This window comes from Bos indicus, chromosome 19 (assembly GCF_029378745.1).
Source record: "Bos indicus isolate NIAB-ARS_2022 breed Sahiwal x Tharparkar chromosome 19, NIAB-ARS_B.indTharparkar_mat_pri_1.0, whole genome shotgun sequence".
NCBI classification, from domain to species: Eukaryota; Metazoa; Chordata; class Mammalia; order Artiodactyla; family Bovidae; genus Bos; species Bos indicus.
Genome location: NC_091778.1, coordinates 39,048,842 through 39,073,031, shown reverse-complemented (window position 1 = coordinate 39,073,031; position 24,190 = coordinate 39,048,842). Strand labels below are relative to the sequence as shown.

Here is a 24,190-nt window from a genome sequence, read left to right as displayed (position 1 = left end):
GGACTTTCTCTAAGGGAACAACTCCTCACCATTATGGGTCTTTGTGCTTCTATTAACACTAGAAAGTACGATTCTGTGTCATATGTTTCCACATTTAACATACATGGAATATGAGAAATACTGTGTACCATTCTTTTTTTTAAGGGGAATGTATATAGGTGAAAATATGAATTTCCTGTCTGCTACCTTTATTGCTGAGCACAGTTGGGAAAACATTATTTCCTGTCTCTTTTGCATGTTTTCATGAATCCTCTATCCTCAACCTTTACAGGACAGCTTAAGACTCTGAGAGGCACAGCTGCCCTGACCCAGGATTGCTCTCTGACTCCTAAGAGTTACCAATTCCTAGAAGACCTTGAAATACCCACCATGCAGCCCCTTTATGCCTGCTTCTCTCTACATGCCTTTTTCAGAGGCCAGTAATTTTGTATTGGCCCAGTCCACACAGATTGAGATACCTTCTCTGACTTCTGCCCCCTCCCATAAACAACAAGCCCCTGGACAAAAATACACACGCATCATTTTGTGAGTGTGAATTTCTAGTAAGATGGCGGCGCCTGGCATCCCTTCAGATTCAGATACAGGCTCTCCCAGGCAGAAGGCCCTGGGAGCCTCCGCACAGTCCGGAGGGCAACGAAATCTTGGTCCCCTCCCTACGTGGAAAGAGAGTCTGAAGCAAGACTCTCCCCAAACATTCTCCCTTCATCCCTTCTAGGGGGCTGCTGGAGTGAGAGCTGAGTGTGCATCTTGGGGGCCTGGAGGCTCCCATCCGAAAGCAGCGTTTCAGGCCAATTTCTAATTTCTGTGGAGAAAGAATAACCACTGTCCCTTTCCAAGCGACCCCCACCCACAAGATCGGTGGGGGCTGCGGGTCCCTGACTCTGTCTCTCTCCTCTTGGTATCCGGGACTCTGAACCGGGAGACCCCGCGGAGAGGGCCCAAGGCTGCCCTCAGCACCCGGCAGCGGGAGCCAGCGGCGCGCGGGAAGGATGGGAGGTGATTCTCTGCCCCCTTACACACACCTTCGCCTGGAGAGCGAGTCCGGTGGAAGCCAGCGGGGGTTGGGGAGCAGGCGTTGTGGGTACGCCCCAGACCCCACCCGGGAGGCTGGATCGGCCCAGAGCTCAAGGTGAGCTGGTGCCCCGGTAATCTACCCCCGCCGCGGCCTCTCGGCGCTCGAAGTGCGGCCGGGGTTGGGGGTGCTGCCCATCCCCAGAGAGCTCTTTGCGCCGCCGCTCGGAGCTGCGTGGTCCCGGCCCCCGGCGGCCAGTGGGAGGAGGGGAGTGTCTACCTACCTCTCCGGACCGCGCTGTCCTCCGCGAGTTTTCCAGGACTGCAGGAACCCGGGACGTGGGCACGACCGAGCCTGGGGACGGAGGTGACGGTGCCGGGGCCTGGGGTGAGGCTGCTGCCGGTCGCCGCCCCGTTCCCCGCCCTGGGAGGCCGCTGGGAGCAGAGTCTAGGTCTGGGGCGGCGGCGCCGACGGCGCGGGGGCGCGAAGGGACCCGTGCGCCCTGGTTCCCCTGGCGCCAGCGAGCGTTGCGGGTGGGGGGCGAGGACGGGGCCGGAGCCGCGGGTCCGCGCGGGTGCCACCTTCCTCCGCGTCCGCCCTGGCCGGGTTCCCGCCGGTCTCACCTGCCCCTCCCTGGGGCGCCGTCGGATCGCAGCGCGGCGGTTCCCAGAATGGGCCTTGCCTGCTTCTGGAAGGGCAGGGCCGCAGAGGAAAGGCGCCGAGATGGCCGGCAGAGAAAAGAGGGTGTGAGAGTGTGTGTGCGTGAGTGTGTGTGTGTGTGTGTGTGTGTGTGTGTGGAGAGAGATAGAGAGGGAGGCAAAGGCGAGGTGGGGGTGGGGTGGGGAGCGTATTACAGACTATAGGGAAGAGAATTCGAGGAAAGCTTCCCAGAAAAGCGGTCAGATGCAGAAATAGACAAAAGAAGTGGGAGAAAGCAGAGTCGGGGGGACAGAAAGGAGCCCCGGGCTTCTGAAGTGAGCGACAAGTTGTCTTCAGGAGTTGGGAATGTGAGCGGGAGGGGCGAGGCCGGAGGAGTCTGAGAAGAGGAGGGGGCGCCCTGACCTCGGCAGGAGGCGACAGACACAGGCGGAGGACCCCTCCTCCGACCCCACCCCCACCTCACCCAGTCCCTCGCCAGGTTGCAGCCCTTCTCTCGCTGGTGAGGCACCCGGGGCGACTTCCCGCGCTCCCCTCCTGCGGCGTCGCCGGCCTGGGGCTCAGACCGCCTGGGGGTCTGCACCAGACTGAGCGCTGCCCTTCTACCTGCCTTCTTTCTTCAGTTCCCTGGGCCTTAAATGGGACCTTCCCCCATTGAATGAACAGGACAGGCGAGGCCAGAGGGAACGACCTTGGCCAAGGTCAAAGAAAGAGCTCCTAAGTTTCACTTTCCATACCAGCCCTTAGGACTCCTTTGTGTTTAGTTCTTTCGGGTTGCTGAAGCGCCTTCCTGAAACCACAGGCGCTTTTTATTTTTCTATCAGACCCCAATAGAGGTTTCAACTTAACCTATTATCTGTGAAAACTGACACAATTTGAGTTCTAACCTTCCTAACTCCCAATTGGTTGGTCTCCAGGAACTGCCCTGTTTGCCAGGCCTCAGACTAAGCCTTCCTCCACAGCCAGCATGAGGCTGGTTAGTTAGCGTTAGTCGCTCAGTCATGTCTGACTCTGTGACCCCACGGACTGTAGCCTGCCAGCCTTCTCTGTCTGTGAAATTCTCCAGGCAAAAGTACTGGAATGGCTTGCCATTCCCTTCTCCGGGGGATCTTCCCAATCCAGGGATTGAACCCTGGTCTCCTGCATTACAAGCAGATTCTTTACCCTCTGAACCACCAGGGAAGCATGAGGCTGGGGAACCAGTCAGAATCCAGCCTGTTCTGCAGATGGTTGGTGGCGGGGGGCGGGTATGATGTGTCTCAGATCTGAGTTCTAGGCCTGGCCTCTGCCACTAACTTAAGCCCTGGCCACCCACCCCACTTTTTATTCAGTTTGTTTCCCTGTAAAATGGGGGAGCAGGTGAGAGGAATTGTTTTGCCTCTGCCTTTCCACTGGTTCACAGGTTCTGGTTAGCTTACACTGAAAAGGCATGCAAATGATGATTTTATTCTGAAGCCACTTAAATATGCATATAGAAATGACAACATTTAAGTTTGCTTAGTGAATGAGTTTATTTTTCTGTACTTTTATTGATAATGCAGCAAAATTGCTAATGTTAAGTGTGTGGCTCCATGTATTTTTGGGTATGTATGCGTGTACCTAAATCAAGATATTTTCAACCTTCCCTTATAACATTGTAGTCAATAACCCTCAGAAGGAACCATAATTCCGTCTTCTATCACCTTAGATAAGTTTTGTCTGTCCTTGAACTTCATATATATGAAGTCATGATATGTAATTTTTCATGTTTGGCTTCATCTGCTTAATATTATGTGTGTGAGATTTATCCATGTCACTGTGTTACAGTAGCTCATTCTTTTTTATTGCCTTATTCTACTTAATGCCATATTCCATTGTTTGAATATATACCAATATATTTATTTATTCTTTTCTTTGTGGACATTTCAGTTGTTTCCAGTACTATAAAAAAGCCACTACGAATATGAGCATTTGTGTCCATGTGTTTTTTGATGGACACTTACAGTTAAGAGACTCAGGAGTGGAAATGCTGGGTCATCGGGAAGGGGTATGTTTATCTTCGATAGAAACTGACAGTTTTCCAAAGTGGTTAACTAATGTATACAGCCACCAGCAATGTATGAGAGATCCATATCCCTTCCAATACTTGGCATTATCTGTATTGTTCGTTTTAGTTATTACGGGGATATATAATGATGTTGCGATGTATGTATGTGCGTGCATGCATTTTTACAAAGTGGTAGAATAAATAACTTTTATAAAATTTATAACATAAAATATCCACTGATCAACAGCTCCCCTTCCACCATCCTACTTTCTGTTTCTATGAGTTTGAGTTCTTTAGATAGCTCACGTACGTAGAGTCATACATACAGTATTTGTTTTTTTATGACTGCCTCATTTAATATCTTCAGGGTTCATCTGTGTTGTGACATGTGACGGGATTTCCTTAGTTTTTAAAGCTGAGTAATATCCCATTGTATGTAGATACCACATTTTCTTTACTCATTCATCTGTTGATGGACATCTGGGTTTCTTTTATCTTTCCACTATTGCAATTAATGCTGACATGAACATGTGTGCAAATCCCTCTTTAAGATCCTACTTTTCAATTCTCTTGTGTATATACTCAGAAATGGGATTGCTGGATAGTTCTATTTATAATTTTTTGAGGAACTTCTATACTGTTTTCCATAGGGGCTGCACCATTTTTACATTCCCACCAACAGTGCATGGGACATTAATTTTTCCACATCCTCAACACTTGTTATTTCCTGGTTTGTTTTATTTTAAATAGCTTTCATTCTAATGGGTAAGAGGTGATTTTAATGTGCATTTCTTTGAAGATAGTGAGGTTGAGCACTTTTTCATATGTTTATTTGCAGTTTGGATATCTGTTTCTGTGTCTTTTCATTAACGAATTCATTCATTCACACAGAGAGAATCAAGTCAAAGGGCCAACAGCTCTGAACTCCTCACCATGTAAGGAAAGCCATTCTGGACATGCCAGCCATCATGGAGCTCCAGCCAACACCTTAGGAAGCACAGGGATTCCCTCAGCACCCCCACAGAACCATGAGAAATAATCAGTTTAAGTCATTACATTTACCATGGTTTGTTTTTCAGCAGCAGATAATTGAAATAAGGTTTGTTTATTTTTTAAAAAGATTCATTCAGAAAACATTAACTGCTAAGCACTGAGAAGTAGAGTGATGACTACGATTTAGGCAGATCCTGTAGTCAGGGAGCCACACATTCCAGAGGGGAAAACAGAGAGGAGGCCAGAAGCCATCATACAAAGTGTCAGAAAACAGGCCCCAGGACCCTGCAGAGAACCCTTACCTGAGTAAGGGGCAGGAGAGGGCAGTCTTCTGTTCATTTAAAATATATTTACTCTTGGACTTCCCCAGTGGTCCAGCAGTTAAGAATCCACTTGCAGGGGACATGGGTTCAATCCTTGGTCTGGGAAGATTCCACATGTTGTGGGGCAACTAAGCTCATGCACCATAACTCTAGAGCCCATGAGCCACAACTGCTGAGCCTGTGCATTGCAGCTAGAGAAGGCCTGAGTGCAACAGCAAAGACCCAACACGGCCAAAAATAGAAATAAATACATAATAAAACATAAAAATATATATCTACTCTTAACAGATACATACTACTATATATAAAATAAACAATATAAAATAGATAAAGAAGGACCTATATAGCACTCAATACGCCAGCAAATTTGGAAAACTCAGCAGTGGCCACAGGACTGGAAAAGGTCAGTTTTCACTCCAATCCCAAAGAAAGGCAATGCCAAAGAATGCTCAAACTACCGCACAATTGCACTCATCTCACATGCTAGTAAAGTAATGCTCAAAATTCTCCAAGCCAGGCTTCAGCAATAGGTGAACCATGAACTTCCTGATGTTCAAGCTGGTTTTAGAAAAGGCAGAGGAACCAGAGATCAAATTGCCAACATCCGCTGGATCATAGAAAAAGCAAGAGAGTTCCAGAAAAACATCTACTTCTGCTTTATTGACTATGCCAAAGCCTTTGACTGTGTGGATCACAATAAACTGTGGAAAATTCTGAAAGAGATGGGAATACCAGACCACCTGACCTGCCTCTTGAGAAATTTGTATGCAGGTCAGGAAGCAACAGTTAGAACTGAACATGGAACAACAGACTGGTTCCAAATAGGAAAAGGAGTACGTCAAGGCTGTATATTGTCACCCTGTTTATTTAACTTGTATGCAGAGTACATCATGAGAAACGCTGGACTGGAAGAAACACAAGCTGGAATCAAGATTGCCGGGAGAAATATCAATAACCTCAGATATGCAGATGACACCACCCTTATGGCAGAAAGTGAAGAGGAACTCAAAAGCCTCTTGATGAAAGTGAAAGTGGAGAGTGAAAAAGTTGGCTTAAAGCTCAACATTCCGAAAACGAAGATCATGGCATCCGGTCCCACCACTTCATGGGAAATAGATGGGGAAACAGTGGAAACAGTGTCAGACTTTATGTTTCTGGACTCCAAAATCACTACAGATGGTGACTGCAGCCATGAAATTAAAAGATGCTTACTCCTTGGAAGGAAAGTTATGACCAACCTAGATAGCATATTCAAAAGCAGAGACATTACTTTGCCAACAAAGGTCTGTCTAGTCAAGGCTATGGTTTTTCCTGTGGTCATGTATGGATGTGAGAGTTGGACTGTGAAGAAGGCTGAGCACTGAAGAATTGATGCTTTTGAACTGTGGTGTTGGAGAAGACTCTTGAGAGTCCCTTGGACTGCAAGGAGATCCAACCAGTCCATTCTGAAGGAGATCAGCCCTGGGATTTCTTTGGAAGGAATGATGATAAAGCTGAAACTTCAGTACTTTGGCCACTTCATGCGAAGAGTTGACTCATTGGAAAAGACTCTGATGCTGGGAGGGATTGGGGGCAGGAGGAGAAGGGGACAACAAAGGATGAGATGGCTGGATGGCATCACTGACTCGATGGACGTGAGTCTGAATGAACTCCAGGAGTTGGTGATGGACGTGGAGGCCTGGCATGCTGCGATTCATGTGGTCGCAAAGAGTCGGACACGACTGAGCGACTGGTCTGATCTGATATAGCACAGGGAACTATACTCCATGTCTTGTAATAACCTATAATGGAGAAGAATATGAAAAAGTATATATGTGTATGAATCACTGTGCTGTACACCTGAAACTAACACAGCATTGTAAATCAACTATACCTCAATCAGAAAAACATATTTACTCTTCAACCCAGATTTATGAGTCAAACACTGTACTTTTTTAAAGTTTATGTGTGTGTTTTAAGATATTCTTCACTTGTTTTTCCCCAAATTATGTAAATTGGGAGTTTATAATAATACAAACTAATGTTGTATTTTTCCATACTTTTCTCTGTTGCTTTTACAAACATAAATACACACACAGAACTTTTCTTTATTTATTTGTCTGCTTTTAATGAGATACAAACACACACACACACACACACACACACACACACATTTAACTTTTCAGTCAACTTGCTTTTAGGAGATGGTCAAAGAGTATGTGTATTTCAATAGCCGTTACCAGTCAACTTTCTTTAAAAGCTACATTAACTCTCATTTCCACCAATAGCGTTTTTATCCTTTATCATATGTGCCAATGTGATAGAGAAAAGTTATCTCCTTTATTTCATTTGCTTTAACTGAATATTGGAGAGGCTGTCCATCTTTTCTCATATCTATTGACCATTTGGATGTGCTCTTTGTGTATTTTCTTTTTTAAAACTTTTTTTAAATTGTCAGTTATCAGCATTGCAACTATTTCCCCAATTTATTGTCAATTTCATTTATGGTCAAATTCATTTTTTTCATATGTTTTAAAAAATAAGGTCAAAGATGCATATCTTTTAAAAATAGAAGTTGAAGTATCTGGCTTTATTTAGAGAGTTCTCTGCACTCCACCAGGTGTTCATGTAGACACCTGTATTAGTTTTCTATTACTACCATAAAAAGCTTCTCACTGAGTTGTCATCTTACAATATGTAGCAGGTCATAAGTCACACACACACAGGTTTCACCGAGCTGAAATCAAGGCATTGTGAATGCTGCATTCCTTTCTGGAGGCTCTAGGGAGAAACTGTTTGCTTGCTCATTTGAGTTGTTGGCAGAATTTACCTTCTTGCACTACAGGACCTCCATTTCCTTGTTGGTTGTCTACGGAGGCATGTTCTCAGCTTCTAGAGGTCAACCACATTCGTTGCCTCTCTCCTTTCTTCATCTTCAAAGCCATCACTGGCCTGTCAGGTCCTTCTAATGTTCACATTTTCCCCCCTTCTTCTCTGGTCTTCATCTCTCTAATTCAACCAAGAAAGATTCTTCAGTTTTCAAGATCTGTGTGATTGGTCCTATCTGGATAATACGGAATAATTTCCCTCAAGGACCTCAAGGTCCTTAATCATATCTCTGAGGTCCTTTTGCTGTATGAGATAACATATTTATAGGTTCCAGGAATTAGGGTATAGACATCTTTGAGGGGTCATTATTCTTTCTACCACAATATCTAAATGTTATTTTTCTTTATTTTTTAAATAAACCTGAGATTTATTTGTACATATGGTGTGAGAGTACAAGCTTTTAATAGGTTTGATCATCTTTTCATGAAATTATTGGCTCTTCTGTAAATTGCCTATTTAAAACCTAAGCTCATCTTAAGCGTTAACCTAATGTCATTTCATGTCATTTAGTGAGAGCTCTTTGTTTCGGGTAAATATTAATCTTCAGCCTTTTATCTGTCTATCATGATAAAAATAGCCTTTTGTGAACAAAAATAGGCACAATTTTTAACCTCATGAAACTTACATTCAGGGGGAACATAGATGTTAAATTTAGAAGTGAACATTTAATTACAGAGTCACATAAAGTGCTTGAAAAAAGAATAAGCCAGGCTCTATGATAGAGAATTTGGAAGAAATTCATGGAAGTTGTCTGTAAGGTTCACAGAAATTGTCTTATAATGACATGATATTGCAACTAAGACCTGAAAGGTAAAGAGTTATCTAGTAGAAGCATAGAAGACAAGGGTGTTCCTGGAAACTCTCTTCTCATCTCCACCATCCTGTGTGCGGCTGAATTTGCTCCTCGTCATGCCTTTTCACAAGACTTTCAGGATCAAGTGATTCCTGGTCATGAAACAAAAGAATCATCAATCCATTCTTCAATGGATTCGAATGAAAAGGGTAATAAAATCAGGTACAACTCCAAGAGAAGACATAGGAGAAGAACAAGGCTGCATCTATAAGGAACCTTGCCTATGAAGGGGCACACGGTGTCAAAGTTACTTGCCTTTTACCATAGCACTCTGAGAACATCACTACTGTCTGAACAGTTGGCTATGTTTCCCTGGAAGATGATTTTTCTCTTTCTGTTGGTGTTTCTTCTTCGCTAGTGTGTTGGTTTAGTAATAAATCCAGGGATTGGTGGAAAATAAAGTGTTCCTAGCAGAGACAGTAGTGCAAAGATCTTGAGATAGTGTATAAGGCTAATTAAAGACTAATTTTCTATAAATCTGAAGCTGTTTTTATAACAGGGTATTTGTATGGATTAAAGAGATTCAGGTTCATAGAAAGTGGGACTTTTTTTCCTTTAGTATTTTCTGTCAGCTTTATGGAAGTATACTTTATATATAATAAATTTTACCGGTTTAGAGTTTATAATCCAGTGATTTTTAATAAATGTTTGTAGTCCTGTAACTATTTCTATCCCCACAAAAATTTCCTGATATCGTTTTGCAGTCAGTCTGCTTCCCACCCATCCCCAAGCAACTGTTGAACTATAATCTTGTCACTATTAACTTGATTTTTGTAGACTTTCATCTAAGTGTAATTATTCAGAAAGTAGTATTTTTGTCCAGCTTCTGTCATTTAGCATGCTAACTTTGAGATTTTTTTCATATTATATGTTTCGGTAATTGGTTTCCTTTTGACACTGAGTGTATTTATTCCTTTTTATAGGTATACAACATTTATTTATCAATTTACTAAGTGTTGGACATTGGGGTTGTTTCCAGTTTGGCACTGTTATAAACGAAGTTGCCATAAACATTAACTACAAATCTTCATGTGGATAGATGTCTTCACTTCTCTTAGTAAAATCCCTAGGAGTGGGATTGCTGGGTTATATAGTTGGTGTATATTTCACTTGTATTCTGTGACCTTGTTAATATCTCTTATTTGCTATACTGGGAGTCTTTAAAGTAGATTTCTTAGGATTTTCAACATAGATGATCTGTGAATAAAGACAGTTTTCTTTGTTTCCACTCTATATGCTTCTTATTTCTCTTGCCTGTTTCACCGCATAGGACCAACAATTCAGGGTTAGTGGTGAGAGCAGATAACCTTGTCTTGCCCTGATCTCATGGAGAAGCATTCATTCTTTCAGTATTAGGTACACTGACAGCTATAAGTTTTTTTAGTTGCTCCTTATCAAATTGAGGAATTTCCCTTTTGTTCTTAGTTTGCTGAGAGTTTTTGTAATGAATGGATGGTAAATTTCATTAAGTAGTTTTTATGTCTATATCTTTTTTAGTTTTTTGATATAGTGAATTGAATTATATCGGGGTGGGTGTGTGTGTGTGTGCGTGCACACGCGCCACACTGTATGGTTTGTGGGACTTAAGTTCCCAGACCAGGGATTGAACCCAGGACCTCAGCAGTGAGAGTTTGGAGTCCTAACCACTGGACCACCAAGGAATTCCCTACATTTACTTTTCAAATGTTTAACTTTGCATTTTCAGGATGAACCCCACTTGATCTTGGTATAACAGCCTTTTTATTTACTATTGCATTCAATTTGCTTAAATGTTAAGCCTTTTTATATCTAAGATTATTGATTTGTAGTTTTTGTCTGATTCAGTTTTTAAATTTTTTCTCTCATTTGGGTATCAGGGTAATGCTGGCCTCATAAAATAAGTTGAAAGAATTGCCTCCTCTTGTATTTTCTAGAAAAGTTTGTGTAGAATTGTGTAAATACTCTGTGCAAAATGTTTGGTAGAATTCACCACTGAGGCCATCTAGACCTGTAGTTTTCTTTGTGGGATTTTTTTTTTTTAAGCACAAGTTCCATTTCTTTATGAACAGAAGACTATTCAGGTTATATATTCCTTCTTGAGCAAGCTTTGAAAGTTTGTGTCTTTTAGGGAATTTTAAAGGAATTCTATGTTGTTGAATGTACTGGCATAAAGTTGGTTCTAATATTCCCAGAGGGTGAGATGGTTGGATGGCATCACTCAGTGGCATGAATTTGAGCAAACTCCAGGAGACAATGAAGACCAGGGAAGACTGGTGTGCTGCAGTTCATGGGGTTGCAACGAGTCAGACACGACTTAGCAACTGAACAACAATATTCCCTAATGTTCTTTGAATGGCTATAGGATCTGTAGATGTTTCCTCATTCATTTCCAATCATGGTAATTTATGTCATCTCAGGTTTTTTTTTTTTTTTTTTTCTTTTCCTAACCAGTCTGCCTACTGCCTAGAGGTTGATCAGTTACATTAATCTTTTTTAAAAGTGTTTGGTTTCATTGATTTTTCTCTATTGTTTATGTGTGTGTGTGTGTGCTCAGTCATGTCTGACTGTGACCCCATGGACTGTAACCTGCCAGGCTCCTCTGTCCATGGAATTTTTCAGGCAAGAATACTGGAGCAGGTTGCCATTTCCTACTCTAGGGAATCTTCCCAACCCAGGGATGGAATCAGAATCTTTTGCATCCCCTGCACTGACAAGTGGATTCCTTACCATTAGCAACACCTGGGAAGCCCTCCTATAGTTTATACATTTTCTTTCATTGATTTCCACTCTTTATTATTTCCTTCTGCTTACTACGGGTTTAATTTGTTCTTCTATTTTTTTCTAATTTCTGAGGTACAAGTTTAGAGTATTGCTGTTAGACCTTTCTTCTTCCTTTTAAAAATAATTTATAATTTATTTATATTTATTTTATGTATATTTATTTTTGGCTGTGCTGGGTCTTCGTTACTGCGTGTGGGCTTTTCTCCAGTCGCAGCGGGCAGGGCTTACTCTTTCTTGTGGTGTGCAGGCTTTTCACTGTGATGGTTTCTCTTGTTGTGGAGCATAGACTCTAGTGCATGAGAGTGCTTCAGTAATTGCAGCATGTAAGGCTCAGGAGTTGTGGCGCACAGGCTTAGTTACTCCCCAGAATGTAGGATCTTCCCAGACCAGGGATTGAATCTGTGTCCCCTACATTGACATGCAGATTCTTAACCACAGGACCACCAGGGAAGTCCAGGACTTTTCTTCTTTTCCAAGGTAAGAATTTAATGCTATTACTTTCCTTTAAGCACTGCCTTAGCTACATCTACTGCATTATGGTAAATTATACTATTAAATTTCATTCAGGTCAAGATATTTTCTAATTTCCTTTGTGATTTCTCATAAGATCTGTGAGTTATGCTTAATTTCCAGAAATTTTGATGACTTGTCATCTCTGTTGTTGCTGATTTTTGGTTTAATTCTGTTTTGGTCAGAGGACATACTTTGGAAATTTGAATCCTGGAAAATCCCATGGATGGAGGAGCCTGGTAGGCTGCAGTCATGGGGTCGCCAGAGTCGGACACAACTGAGCGACTTCACTTTCACTTTTCACTTTCATGCATTGGAGAAGGAAATGGCAACCCACTCCAGTGTTCTTGCCTGGAGAGTCCCAGGGACGGGGAAGCCTGATGGGCTGCCATCTACAGGGTCGCAGAGTCGGACACGACTGAAGTGACTTAGCAGCAAACATATTAAGAATTACTTTTTTGGTCAGATTATGAGCCAATAATCATATGAAAAGATGACCAAGTCATTATCATACCTGGGCCCTCTTAAATTCACCCCCAATGTTTGACTCATAACTAAAATGTGTCATTTCATTTAATTAAATTTGAACTTGTTTAAATCCGTCATTATGGTGCTCTATGAGGCTTACAATCAGAAGCCAGTAATGGAGGTGAAAGTTCTATTGAATGCCTTGTCCAAGAGTTCAGTACTGTGTATTTTTAGAAGTGAAATGAACGTCTAGGTCATTCTCACTGTCAGGAACTCAGAAGGGGATAAAGAGTATCTTGGTGAGGCCTTGTATTGTGGCTCTAGTATGTACAATGACATGTCTGACTTCGATTTGTTTTGAGGCATCTGTGAAGCCAGAACATTCCCAGAGTTCTTTATCCCAAAAGAGGTGACCTTGAATAAAGAGTTGTTGTTGCTGCCATTGGTTGGACCAAGTGGCTAGACCACTGACTATGGCCTTAATGTCTGAAAAAATGTACAGAAGGGACCAACTGGTGGCTGAGACATCCTTTATTGCTAAGAGAACTGCCAACATTTGGCAAATTGTGTGGACCCTCAGGTCCTATCCTTTATCAGAGGTGTCTGGTGAGGAATGGAGGCAGAGAGAGAAAGCAGACTTCATCAGGGGTGATGGTGGCCCTGTCATCCTCCAAGCATACGAACTGTTCACTCAGCCGATCCTCAGGGGCTGCCCAAGTGACCAGGGGATGTGGGGGAGGGATGACCTCCTCCAGCACTGTGGTGGTCACCCTCCTTCAGGAGGGATTTGCTGCAGGACCAGGTTTGGCTCTGTCCTCTAGATACCATTTTCATTTTATCTAGGAGACATCAACAACCATGCCAAGTTTGTGGATGATTTACTATGTACCAATAGACAGCTAGACTAGACTTGAAGCAGTTGATCAAATGTATAGTTCAATATATGATCAACAATTGTAATAGTGTAACTCTAGAAGGCAATGGGACCCCACTCTAGTACTCTTGCCTGGAAAATCCCATGGGCAGAGGAGCCTGATAGGCCACAGTCCATGGGGTCACGAAGAGCTGGAGACTGAGCGTCTTCACTTTCACTTTTCACTTTCATGCATTGGAGAAGGAAATGGAAACCCACTCCAGTGTTCTTGCCTGGAGAATCCCAAGGACAGGGGAGCCTGGTGGGCTTCCGTCTCTGGGGTTGCACAGAGTCGGACACGACTGAAGCGACTTAGCAGCAACTTAGCAGCAATAGATAGCTAGAAGAAATAAGGGCCAATGTTTATTGAGTACTAAGCACTACACCATTTTGACTCTTTTATGGCTGTGATTTTTTTTCTATTTTTAAATTCACTTTGTTTCTGTGATCCAGGAAAAGGTCAGGCATTCTCTGCTTAGAGTGGTGAAGGGCAAGGTCTTTGTAGACAGACAGACAGACCAAAGCTTGACTCTTGGCTCTGCCTATACTCACTGTCTTAACTTAGGCACCTTAATCTTTCCTTAACTTGGAAACTCAGCTGATGAGTCTTTGAGGCAAGTACATGAGATAATATATGGAAGTAGTTTAACATAGAGGCTGTCATGTAGTGAGACTGCAGTTAAGTGTTAATGGTCATTTTACTACCCAATTTGCATCTCAGCTGTTCACTTGCTGTGGACCAACCTGAACCTCAGTTTCTTCCTTTGCTATGTGAGGATAATAATAAGCATTTCAGAGTTGTTTTGAGACATAATCCAGTGTCTCACACTACAACACATTTACTCCCAGTGTAACAGAGCAGTACAAACACCAAAGACCCGCCTCCAAATGCATTGTCATAGGACCGCCAACACTCTGGAACTCAAACATTTCTGTCATGTAGCAGCTCCTACAATGCAGCTCAGCACACATTCTTGTCTACGCAGTTCCTCTTTATCCCAGACATCATGTTTGTGATCTCAGCCCTGCGTGCTAGGTTGGGGGTGGTATTTCTTTTGCATGACATAGTGGTTGAAAGCTTGCTGTCCTGGAGTCAAATCCTAGGTCTTCCTCTTATTAGCTGTGTGAACTGAGATAAGTCATTTAACTTCTCCAAAAGTCAAATACAAATTAAGGCTAGTTAATGTCTATCATTTCTCAGTGTAACTCCAACCTCTGAGGTTTAGAGGAAAACACAATATGGGATAAGCAAATTAGATTTTTAAAATAAACTTACTGTTTTAATCATAGTTTCTGCCACAAAAAGAAATCTCAATTCTTGGCTCCAAAAAAGGGAGAGGGATGGGTATAGCATGAAGAATTTAATTTAGACCTGAGATGACATTCTCGGCAGCATGGGTCACTCAAAGAAAAGTAATGACCAAGAGGAGAGAAAAGAGGCGGAAGCCACATTAGTAGGATCTCAAAACAAAAGGCAGCTTCACCTAGATGAAATGATTTGAGTATAGTCTTGGGCAGGCAGAAAAGATAGCTAGATCAGTGGTTTCCAAATGTTTCTGATCAGTCCTGTAGGTATATATTTTATATATATATATATATATATATATATAGTACCTAAAGTACAATTGTACGTAAAGTACAATTCTCTGAAGTAAACAGGAGAAATTTGACTAGAATTATCTTTGGCTTGCCTGGAGTTATTGCTTCTCTTTGACAGTAAACCGAAACATGAAGTATGGTTATGCAGTATATTTATAGTGTGTGTGTGTGGATCCATATTATGTGTGTAACACGGAGAGAGAGGAAGAGAGAATATGTACTGGGTCTTTGTGAAGTCTAATGTTTAACTGATCTATTGTATTTCAGTTTTTAAAGTGCTGGTCACAGTCCACTAAATTTTTTGCACCACTCATCCATGAGCCATGACTCACAATTTGAAAACCCTAGACTAGATGATTTCTTTCTATCCATTTTAATATGAGCCCAAGAGAGGCTTATTCTCACTCCATATTTGATGTTTCAACATAAATCTTATGGATTTACATAAAGTACAATTCTCTCAAGTAAACAGGAGAAATTTGACTAGAATTATTTTTGGATTGCCTGGGGTTATCGCTTCTCTTTGACAGTAAACCAAAAAAATGAAGCATGGTTATGAAGTCTGATGGCTTGGGTTGAATTCTGGCTCTGCCTCTAGCTGGCCGTCTCACCTGCCTCAGTTTCTTCATCTGTATAACAGAAATAATAATAAATAATAGTAAAAGTAGGAGTAGCAGCGGTAGTACCTGCCTCCTGAGTAACCAGGTAAGACAACACAGGCTTGGGACATAGTAAATGCCCCCAAATATTGGCAACTGTATTATTTATTATTTTTGAATATTCGGTGTTGTTGTCTCACAGCGGAGACCTGAAGACAGCTTAGCCATAAGCAGCACTAAACTAAGGAAAGGAACTGCAGGCAGTAAATTGGCATCTTTGGGAAGTTTCCCATTGGACCTGCCTTACCCTGGACAGACACTAGAGGGTGCTCCACGCTCAGAAAGCCACATATTTCCAGGCCCAGAGACCACTGCCAGTGATGGCTTGCGTGAAGCTAACTTTGCCTTTGAGTCTGGTGATTAACTGTGAAGGAGCTGCTGCATTGGTTCTAAAACAAAGAACTTTGGAGGAAATAGGAGGCACAGCAGTCAGTTGTATCAGGCAGAAATTTAGCTCCCTCAAAATCTAACCAATTGGCTTTTAGCTGGACTGTGACTTTCTGGAAGACTGGGGCAGCATCTTACTCAACCACAAGCCCCAGGGTCTAACACATATAGCGTCTGAAATATTGTGATCACTTTGTAAATATTGGGGCTTCTCTCGTGGCTCAGATGGTAGAGAATCCACCTGCAAAGCAGGAGCCCTGAGTTTGATCCCTGGGTCAGGAAAATCCCCTGGAGAAGGGAGTGGCTACCCACTCCAGGATTCTGCTTGGAGAATTCCTTGGACAGAGGAGCTGGTGGGCTACAGTACATGGGGTTGCAACGAGTCATACACAACTGACTAACACTTTCACACTTTGTAAATATCTGTGAAAAGGCACCATCTGAGACCTGAAAGTGAAAGTGAAAGTGAAGTCGCTCAGAGTAATTATAATTACAAATTGGCAAGTGCTGGTATGTATGACCACTGAGCATTATGAAAGCCTCCAGAAGGCTGATTGGGGCAGATTAGCTGGGATAGCTTCCTTAAATTCGGGAGTCCTGGTCCTCTCTAGAGTACAAAGAAATTCTCTTCCACATTTGGCTTTTGATATTCAAAAACAGCTTTGTGCTCCATTTCCTTCACATCCTTCATGTGGAGTGATTTCCAGGTTTCTTAACCAGTTGATCACTCCCTTCAGAATTGTAAGAAGCAAATAATAGTTTAGGCTCTACTGGGTTCAATAACCTCCTGCTATTCTATACATCATTTAATTATATCTGTATCTCATTTAATTTTCACAACAATCCTATGAGACTAAGGTTATTATCCACACTCTACAGATTAGGATATGGCAGGATTTCATAACTAGCCCAGGTTCACACTATTAGGGAGTGGCAGGGCCAGTGTTTGAACACTGATAATCTAGCTTCAAAAGATGCTTCCTCAGGGAATTCCCTGGTGGTCTGCTGGTTAAGACTTGGCACTTTCACTGCTGTGGGCCTGGCTTTGATCCCTGGTCAAGGAACTAAGATCCCACAAGCAGCCTGGTGTGGCCAAAAAAAAAAAAAAAAAATGTTCTTTACACTGTGAATCAACTATATTACAATTTAAAAATTTTAAAGATGCTTGTTAAAAATTTCACATAAAAGAATAACAATAATACCTAACAGTATAGAGGGTGCCACATACTCTTCCAAGTGGTTTACATTCGCCAACTCATTTAAGTAGTTTATTCATCACATATATTCAGCTGTCACCATTTTGTTAGTACAAAAATCTTAATACAGAAAAGTAAAGAGAATAATATGATAAACAGCATGCACTTATCACTTGGAATGAAAAAATAGTTAGTGCTAATAGTGTCTAGCCAAAGCAGTCTTGAAAAATAATGAAGTTGGATGGCTTACACTTCCCAATTTCAAAAGCTACAGTAATCAAGGCAATGTGGGCCTGGCAAAAGGATAGATGTATAGATCAATGGACTAGAATTGAGAGTCCGGAAATAAACCCATATACCTAAGGTCAAGGTGTCCAGACTATTCAATGAAGAAAGATCCTTTTTTTCAACAATGGTGCTAGAACAAGTGGATATCCATTTGTTCAAAGTGCGAAGGAATGAATTTGGATCCCTAAATTCCCCATTCTTTCTATAAAAATTAGCTCAAAATAGGTCCAAAACCTAAACATAAGCGCTAAAGTATAAAATGCTTAGGAGATACAGCTATAAATCTTTTTGATTAGGCAGTGGTTTCTAGATATTACATCAAAAGCACAAGAAGAAAAAAATAAACTGGGCTTAATCAAAATTTAAAACTTGTGTGGATTGAGGCACTATCAAGAAAGTTAAAAGACAAGCCACAGCATGGGAAAAAATATTTGCTAATCATAGCTCTGATAAGGGTCTTGTATCCAGAATATATGAAGAGCTCTTACAATGTAACAATGAAAAGACAAATAACCCATTTAAGATTGGGCAAATGATTAGAAGAGGCATTTCTCCATAGAAGATATACGAATGGCCAGTAAACATATGAAAAGACAATATCATTAATCGTCAGGGAAAGGCAGATCACTACAACAGTGTGATACTGCTTCAAACCCAGGAGCATGGCTCTAATCAAAAAGACAGTAAACGGTTAGCAAGGATGCAGGAAATTGGAACCCTCATGTACTGCTAGTGGGAACACAAAATGGTAGAACTACTGTGGAAAACAGTTTAACATGGTCTCAAATGGGTGCTATAAGACCCAGGGACTCCACTCCTAGGCGTATGCCTCAGAGACTGAAAACATAAGATTTATATAAAAATTTGTATATAGATGTTCATAGCAGCATGATTCATAATAGCCAGAAAGTGGGAACAACTCACATGTCAATCAACTGATGACTAGATAAACACAACATGGAATATCATGCAAAGGGATATATACTTCTCCCATGAAAAGGAATAAAGTGCAGGTGCATATACCACATGGATGAACCTTGAAAGAAGTAAAAGAATGCTGTCCCAGAAGCCAGATGCCATGTATTGTGTGATTTTGTTATATTAAATGACCAGATAGGCAAATCCATTGAGATTTGTGATTTCCAGGGGTGAAAGAGAGGCAGCACTGGGGAGTGACTGCTAATGGGCACAGGATTTCTTCAGGGGGATGATGAAAATGTTTTTAAATTAGATAGTGGTGATGGTTGAACAACCTTGTGAATATACTGAAAACCACTGAATTTTACACTTTAAAAGTGGTGGATTTATGGTATGTAAATTATATCTGAATAAGAAAAAAAGAGAAAAGTTTATATTCTCATCTCTAGCTCAGTTGTACTCAAACATTCTGGTCACAAACCCCCTCTATATTCTTAACAACTATTGCGGGCCCCCAAGAGCTTTTGTTTATGGGTTTTGTTTTCAGTTTTGTTTATGTGTTTATGTTAAATACCCATTGACATTCACCATTAAAACTGAGAAATTTTTAAATATCTGTGAATTCATCTAAAGTAGCATTAATAAACCGTATACATGTTACCACGAGTAATGGTTTTTGAAAAATATATTTTCTGAACCAAAAAAATTAGCAAGAAGAGTGGCATTGTTTTTGCATTTTGGCAAATCTCTTTAATATCTAGCTTAATATAAACCAGGCAGATTCTCATATCTGTTTCTGCATTCAATCTGTTTTAATATGTTGTTTGATGGGAAAAGCCCTCCAGTTTCACAGATATGTAGTTAGGAGGAGGAGTATTTTACAGCCTTTTAAATAATTGTAGCTATTTTTCTTAGATATCATACCCAAACTGGTCAAGCATTAGTTTCTTGGAGGTCAGTTGCAATGTGGAATCTGAAATCATATCAACAAACTTTTCATTCTGTTACATTAAAATGCTGACACATTTCATGATTCAATACCAAAATTTCACATTCATTGATATCAACACCAAGCTCATTAGAAAAGTCTAGGTTTGAGGAAGCTATAAGCTCTGGGTGGTATATCTAAGTTTTCCAAAATATCAATATTTGTTTTAAAATTTGAATCTCATAATTAGCAATGAAAGCTGCCAGTTGTTTTCTTTAAAAGGGAAAGCTCACTTTCTTAAAAAAAAAAAAAAATCGGGGCTTTCCTGGTGGCTCAGTGGTAAAGAATCTGCCTCCCAATGCAGGAGACACAGGTTTGATCCCTGATCTGGGAAGATCCCACATGCCGAAACTAAGCCTGTGCACCAAAACTATTGAGCCTGTGCTCTAGAGCCCAGGAGCCACAACTCCTGAAAGCCCACGTGCCCTAGAGCCCGTGTGCTCTGCAGCAAGAGAAGCCACTGCAGAGCAGCCCTCCCACTGCAACTAGAGTGTAGCCCCCACTTCCCACAACTAGGGAAAAGTCCGTGCAACAGTGAGGACCCAGCAGGGCCTAAAGTAAAATACAGGTAAATAAAACTATTTTAAATATCTATCAATACCCAGGTCTGAATTAGCATAGATTTCTCTTTCTGTCAGTCACTCTTTCAAGGAAAAATGGTGTTCCTTTTTTTAAAAGCAGCTAGGTTAGCTCACAGACTAGAACACGTGCTTTTCCTCAAGACAACCGCTGTCCTTCTATGTACAACTACTTATTTCTGTATTCAGGGGATTGAGTTTTAGTAAACCTACTCATTTTTATTGCTTCATCAAGCACATCCTTAAATGAAACTGGCTTTTTTTTTTGTCTTGTTCTTACTGTCAGTTTGTGGTGGTGAAGAATGCATGACTTCCTGTATAATTTGGTGCCATGGCAGCTTTACCATCATTGTAAGTGATGTCGATGTCAGTGTGGGGAGAAGACAAATTATGACTCACTGTTTGACTTCGTGAGCCCCCTGGAAGTGTCTAGAGTCCCCCAGGAGTCTTCGGACTAGACTTTGCGAACCACTGCTCTTGTTCATTCTTTCATTCAAACATTTTAATGGAATACTTGGTATGTGCTAGGCCCTAGGGCCACAGAGGGACACAAGCCAAGGCCTTGCATTCTCATGGGGAGACCCATAAATAAACAAAGTTTCAGGTGATGGTAACACAAACATGAAAGAGTATCATTGAGGAAGGGGACAATACTAGACGTCTCTGGGTGACATTTGAGTGGTGACCTAATTGGTTACGAGCGTCTGGGTGTCCTTGTCAGAATGCAGTGCTCAAGGGGCAGAAGACGTAGCGCTTGCATTGCTCTAATCCTATAGAGTAAAGCCATCGCCCCTCTGTGTCTGCACATCACACTTTACTAAGAAAGCATCCCATCCAAGACACTGGGTTGGAAAGGATCTGTGTTCTGATCCCATCTTTTTCTTTTGCCAGGGATCAAACCCATCCTCCTGCAGTGGAAGCTGGAAGCACAGAGTCAACCCGTGGACCGCCAGGGAAGTCTGCTGTTCCCATCTTCATCAAACTCTTCTCTTCACCTCTTTGAGCTTCAAATTCCAAGTCCTTACTTGAAAATAGCATGGTAGTAACTCCCCAGCCCACCTTATTACCATATGGTGGTAGTAGTTGTTTAGTTGCTAAATTGTGTCCGACTCTTTGTGACCCCATGGACTGCAGCCTACCAGACTCCTCTGTCCATGGGATTTTCCAGGCGAGAGTACTGGATTGGGGTGCCAGTGCCATTTCCTCTCCAGGGGATCTTCCCAACACAGGGATCAAACCCAAGTCTCTTGGATTTCCTGCTTGGCAGGAAATCTTCCCGGGCTTTCCTGGGAAGCCACACCTTGTAGTAAGAGTGGAATTCAAATGACCTAAGAATGTGCTGGACAGTCCTTTATCCAGTGTATTGAATAAATGTGTTACCTACTCAGTCAGACTCAGTTACCTTCACCGGCAAGGAGCGGGGCTGCAGGCTCTAACCCTGAGCACAGATCAGCTCGGTCAGCTCCTCCCCCAGTGGCCTCTCCTTTTTCACAGGAATCTTAGTTGAGTCATATCTCTTCTATTCCAAATGGGGATTAAAAAACAAATACTTACTTTTATTTATTTATTTGTTTGGTTGCCCTGGGTCTTAGTTGTGGTTTGAGAACGTAGCTGTGGCATGTGGAATCTAGTTCCCTGACCAGGGATTGAACCAGAACGCCCTGCATTGGGAGCGAGGAATCTTAACCACTGGACCACCAGGGAAGTCCCCAAATGGGGATTCTTTCTTCGGAGAGAATCTGATAAAAGACTTGACTTCAATCCTAATTTTTGAAAACATCTCATTCCTTTCTACAGGCTCTCCCATTCTTCTTCCTTTCCTAGCTTGTTGAAATCTTATAAAATTTTGCCTCCTAAGTCAGTAGATTTGTATTGCTAACAAGCCTGTCTTCTATGTTTTTATTCAAGTTATGGAATAAAATGCCAAGCCTTGCATAGGACACTTAAGACCCTCCCCAGCAACACACATACACACAAACACACACACACACACACACACACACACACACACACACCCCTCATCCTCCAGATTGCTACTGAGCTGGTGTTGTGTTGTTTTACCAACTTCATATTATTACGTGGCCATAATGTCATATCTCTGGGCTTCCCCAGTGAAGCAGTGGTAAAGAGCTCCTGCAGGAGCCATAGGAGATGCGAGTTCGATCCCTGTATCAGGAAGGTCCCCTGGAGGGCAGGGAAACCCACTCCAGTATTCTTGTCTGGAGAATCCCATGGACAGAGGACCCTGGTGGGCTACAGTCCATAGGATCACAAAGAGTTGGACACTGAGAGAGTCATTTCCTAGGCAGGTTGATAGGGAGTCTAGGGGTCCCCGAGGAGAGAGGGGTCTGGAATTCTTAAGGAGGAAAAAAGGACAAACTTTTTTTCTTTCTCCACATTCCTTAGGATTATATACCAATAATGTATCCTGCCTAAGGACAGTCTTTGGATTCAACCTTCTGTTATTTTAAAATGTTAATTATGGGAGTATACCTGGTCTTTACAAGGATGTATCTTGCCTGAGGACAGTGTTATCTTAAAATGTAAATTATGGGAGTAGGTCGGAGGAGGTCTTTACAACCTCCAGACATTCTTTGGATTATATAACCTCATTATTAACACTAGCAAGGGGGTACTCTTTCTGCCCCCTTCTGATGCCTATGTCAGAAGCTTTCTCTATCTCCTTTATACTTTAATAAAACTTTACTACACAAAAGCTCTGAGCGATCAAGCCTCGTCTCTGGCCCCGGATTGAATTCTTCTCCTCCGGGGGCCAAGAATCCCGGTGTATTCGCGTGATTCAACAACAACCTTTCAACACGACTGAAGTGACCTAGCACGCATGCACATGTCTTATCTCCAGCTGGTTCCCTGGCTGTGTATGATATTTGGCTGCCTTGCAAACAAGGTCTCCTGCAGATTGCTCTCCCAAGGGCTTCTCTTAGATTAAGAAATGCATGTGACTCTATTAAGATACGCTGTTTACCTGGGTTCTTAGAGTGTTTAACTCACTTCATTTTGCACAGAGCGAATGGAGATGCGGAGCCACATAGGGACTAAAAGCTGAGAATACTAAAACTTTTTACTCATTGTGTAGCCGTTCGGGCCAAGGAAAGCGGAGAGCCAGGAGGCAGAGGGTGGGATGGAGTGGGGAGGAGCCGGAGAGCCCACCTGGCGACCTGCAGGCCTGAGGAGCGGTCAGTACGCTCGCTCCGCAGGGTTAATCTCTTCCGGCCCGCACTGGGGGCCGCGCGGGTGATGCCTGGAGGGGGACAAGAAGCGGCTGCCACCAGTGTCCCTCAGACGAAGAGCAAGTAGGGTTTGGCCCAGAGGCTCGGGTTCATCCCAGGGGCGCCCTAGGCTCAGACGCCCGGCGTCTTAAGCGGGGCGCGCCGGGCTACTCCAAGACCCCAAACCGAATGGGGCGCTACGCGGCAAAGTGAGGCTCCGAGGAGGCCCGCGGTGGCGGTTCTTTCCCAAGGCAGGGAAAATCCTTAGCTCTGACCCCTTTTGGTCAAAAGCTGAGTGAGCGACGGGGCCGATGCGACGTTACCTAGGGGACCCAGGCCGGCACAGAGGTCCCGAGGTGCCGCCGCTTCTTCAGGCTGCTGCGTTGTTCCGAGAAAGACGGCGTGGTCCCCGGGGCTTCTGCCTGTGCAGTGGGCGCCCTTCAGTTCAGTTCAGTCAGTCGCTCAGTCGTGTCCGACTTTTTGCGTCCCCATAGACTGCAGTACGCCAGGCCTCCCTGTCCAGCGCCCTTCGGGTGGGTCCAACCGCAGGCTCCGGGAGCTGAGCCGCTGGCCTCCGTCCCTTGGGCGGCCGGCAGGGGGCGGTGTTTGGCCACAGGTGAGCAGACCCAGCCGGACACTGAATGTAGTTCCTCTGGTTGGGTCTTGCCGCTACCGGTCTGTCTGGACTTGTTCACCGACCATTACCTGGGTTCTTGCCTACACATACCCCACATCTCTCCTGGTTCTCTCAGGCTGCCCCCCGCCCCCCAGTAAAGATGCTTGCACCCCTCCAGAAACGTATTAATACAACACTCGTTCCATGGATAATTCTTCTTGGTCTAATGTCAGACAGTGGTCTAAATTAGAAAGAGGAGGTGGCCTGGTTCAAGTTCCTGATCTGCCAATTGTCATCTGTGTGACCATGGACAAATTACTTTATGGGTCAAGTTTCTCATCCTCAAAA

At 42.9% G+C, this 24,190-nt stretch overlaps 1 protein-coding gene across 1 annotated transcript in view; it reads right to left on the bottom strand.

The window, feature by feature from the left end:
* LOC139177779 (uncharacterized) overlaps positions 1–23,960 on the bottom strand; it is a 35,658-nt gene extending 11,698 nt beyond the window's left edge. Inside the window, exons 1-4 of the mRNA XM_070774444.1 lie at positions 23,954–23,960; positions 23,168–23,258; positions 2,136–2,238; positions 1,296–1,869 (exon numbers count right to left, since the gene is read on the bottom strand). Of these exons, the coding sequence (XP_070630545.1) occupies positions 1,296–1,869; positions 2,136–2,238; positions 23,168–23,258; positions 23,954–23,960 (775 nt within the window). The remainder of the gene's footprint in view (positions 1–1,295; positions 1,870–2,135; positions 2,239–23,167; positions 23,259–23,953) is intronic.
* Positions 23,961–24,190: the final 230 nt, after the last annotated feature.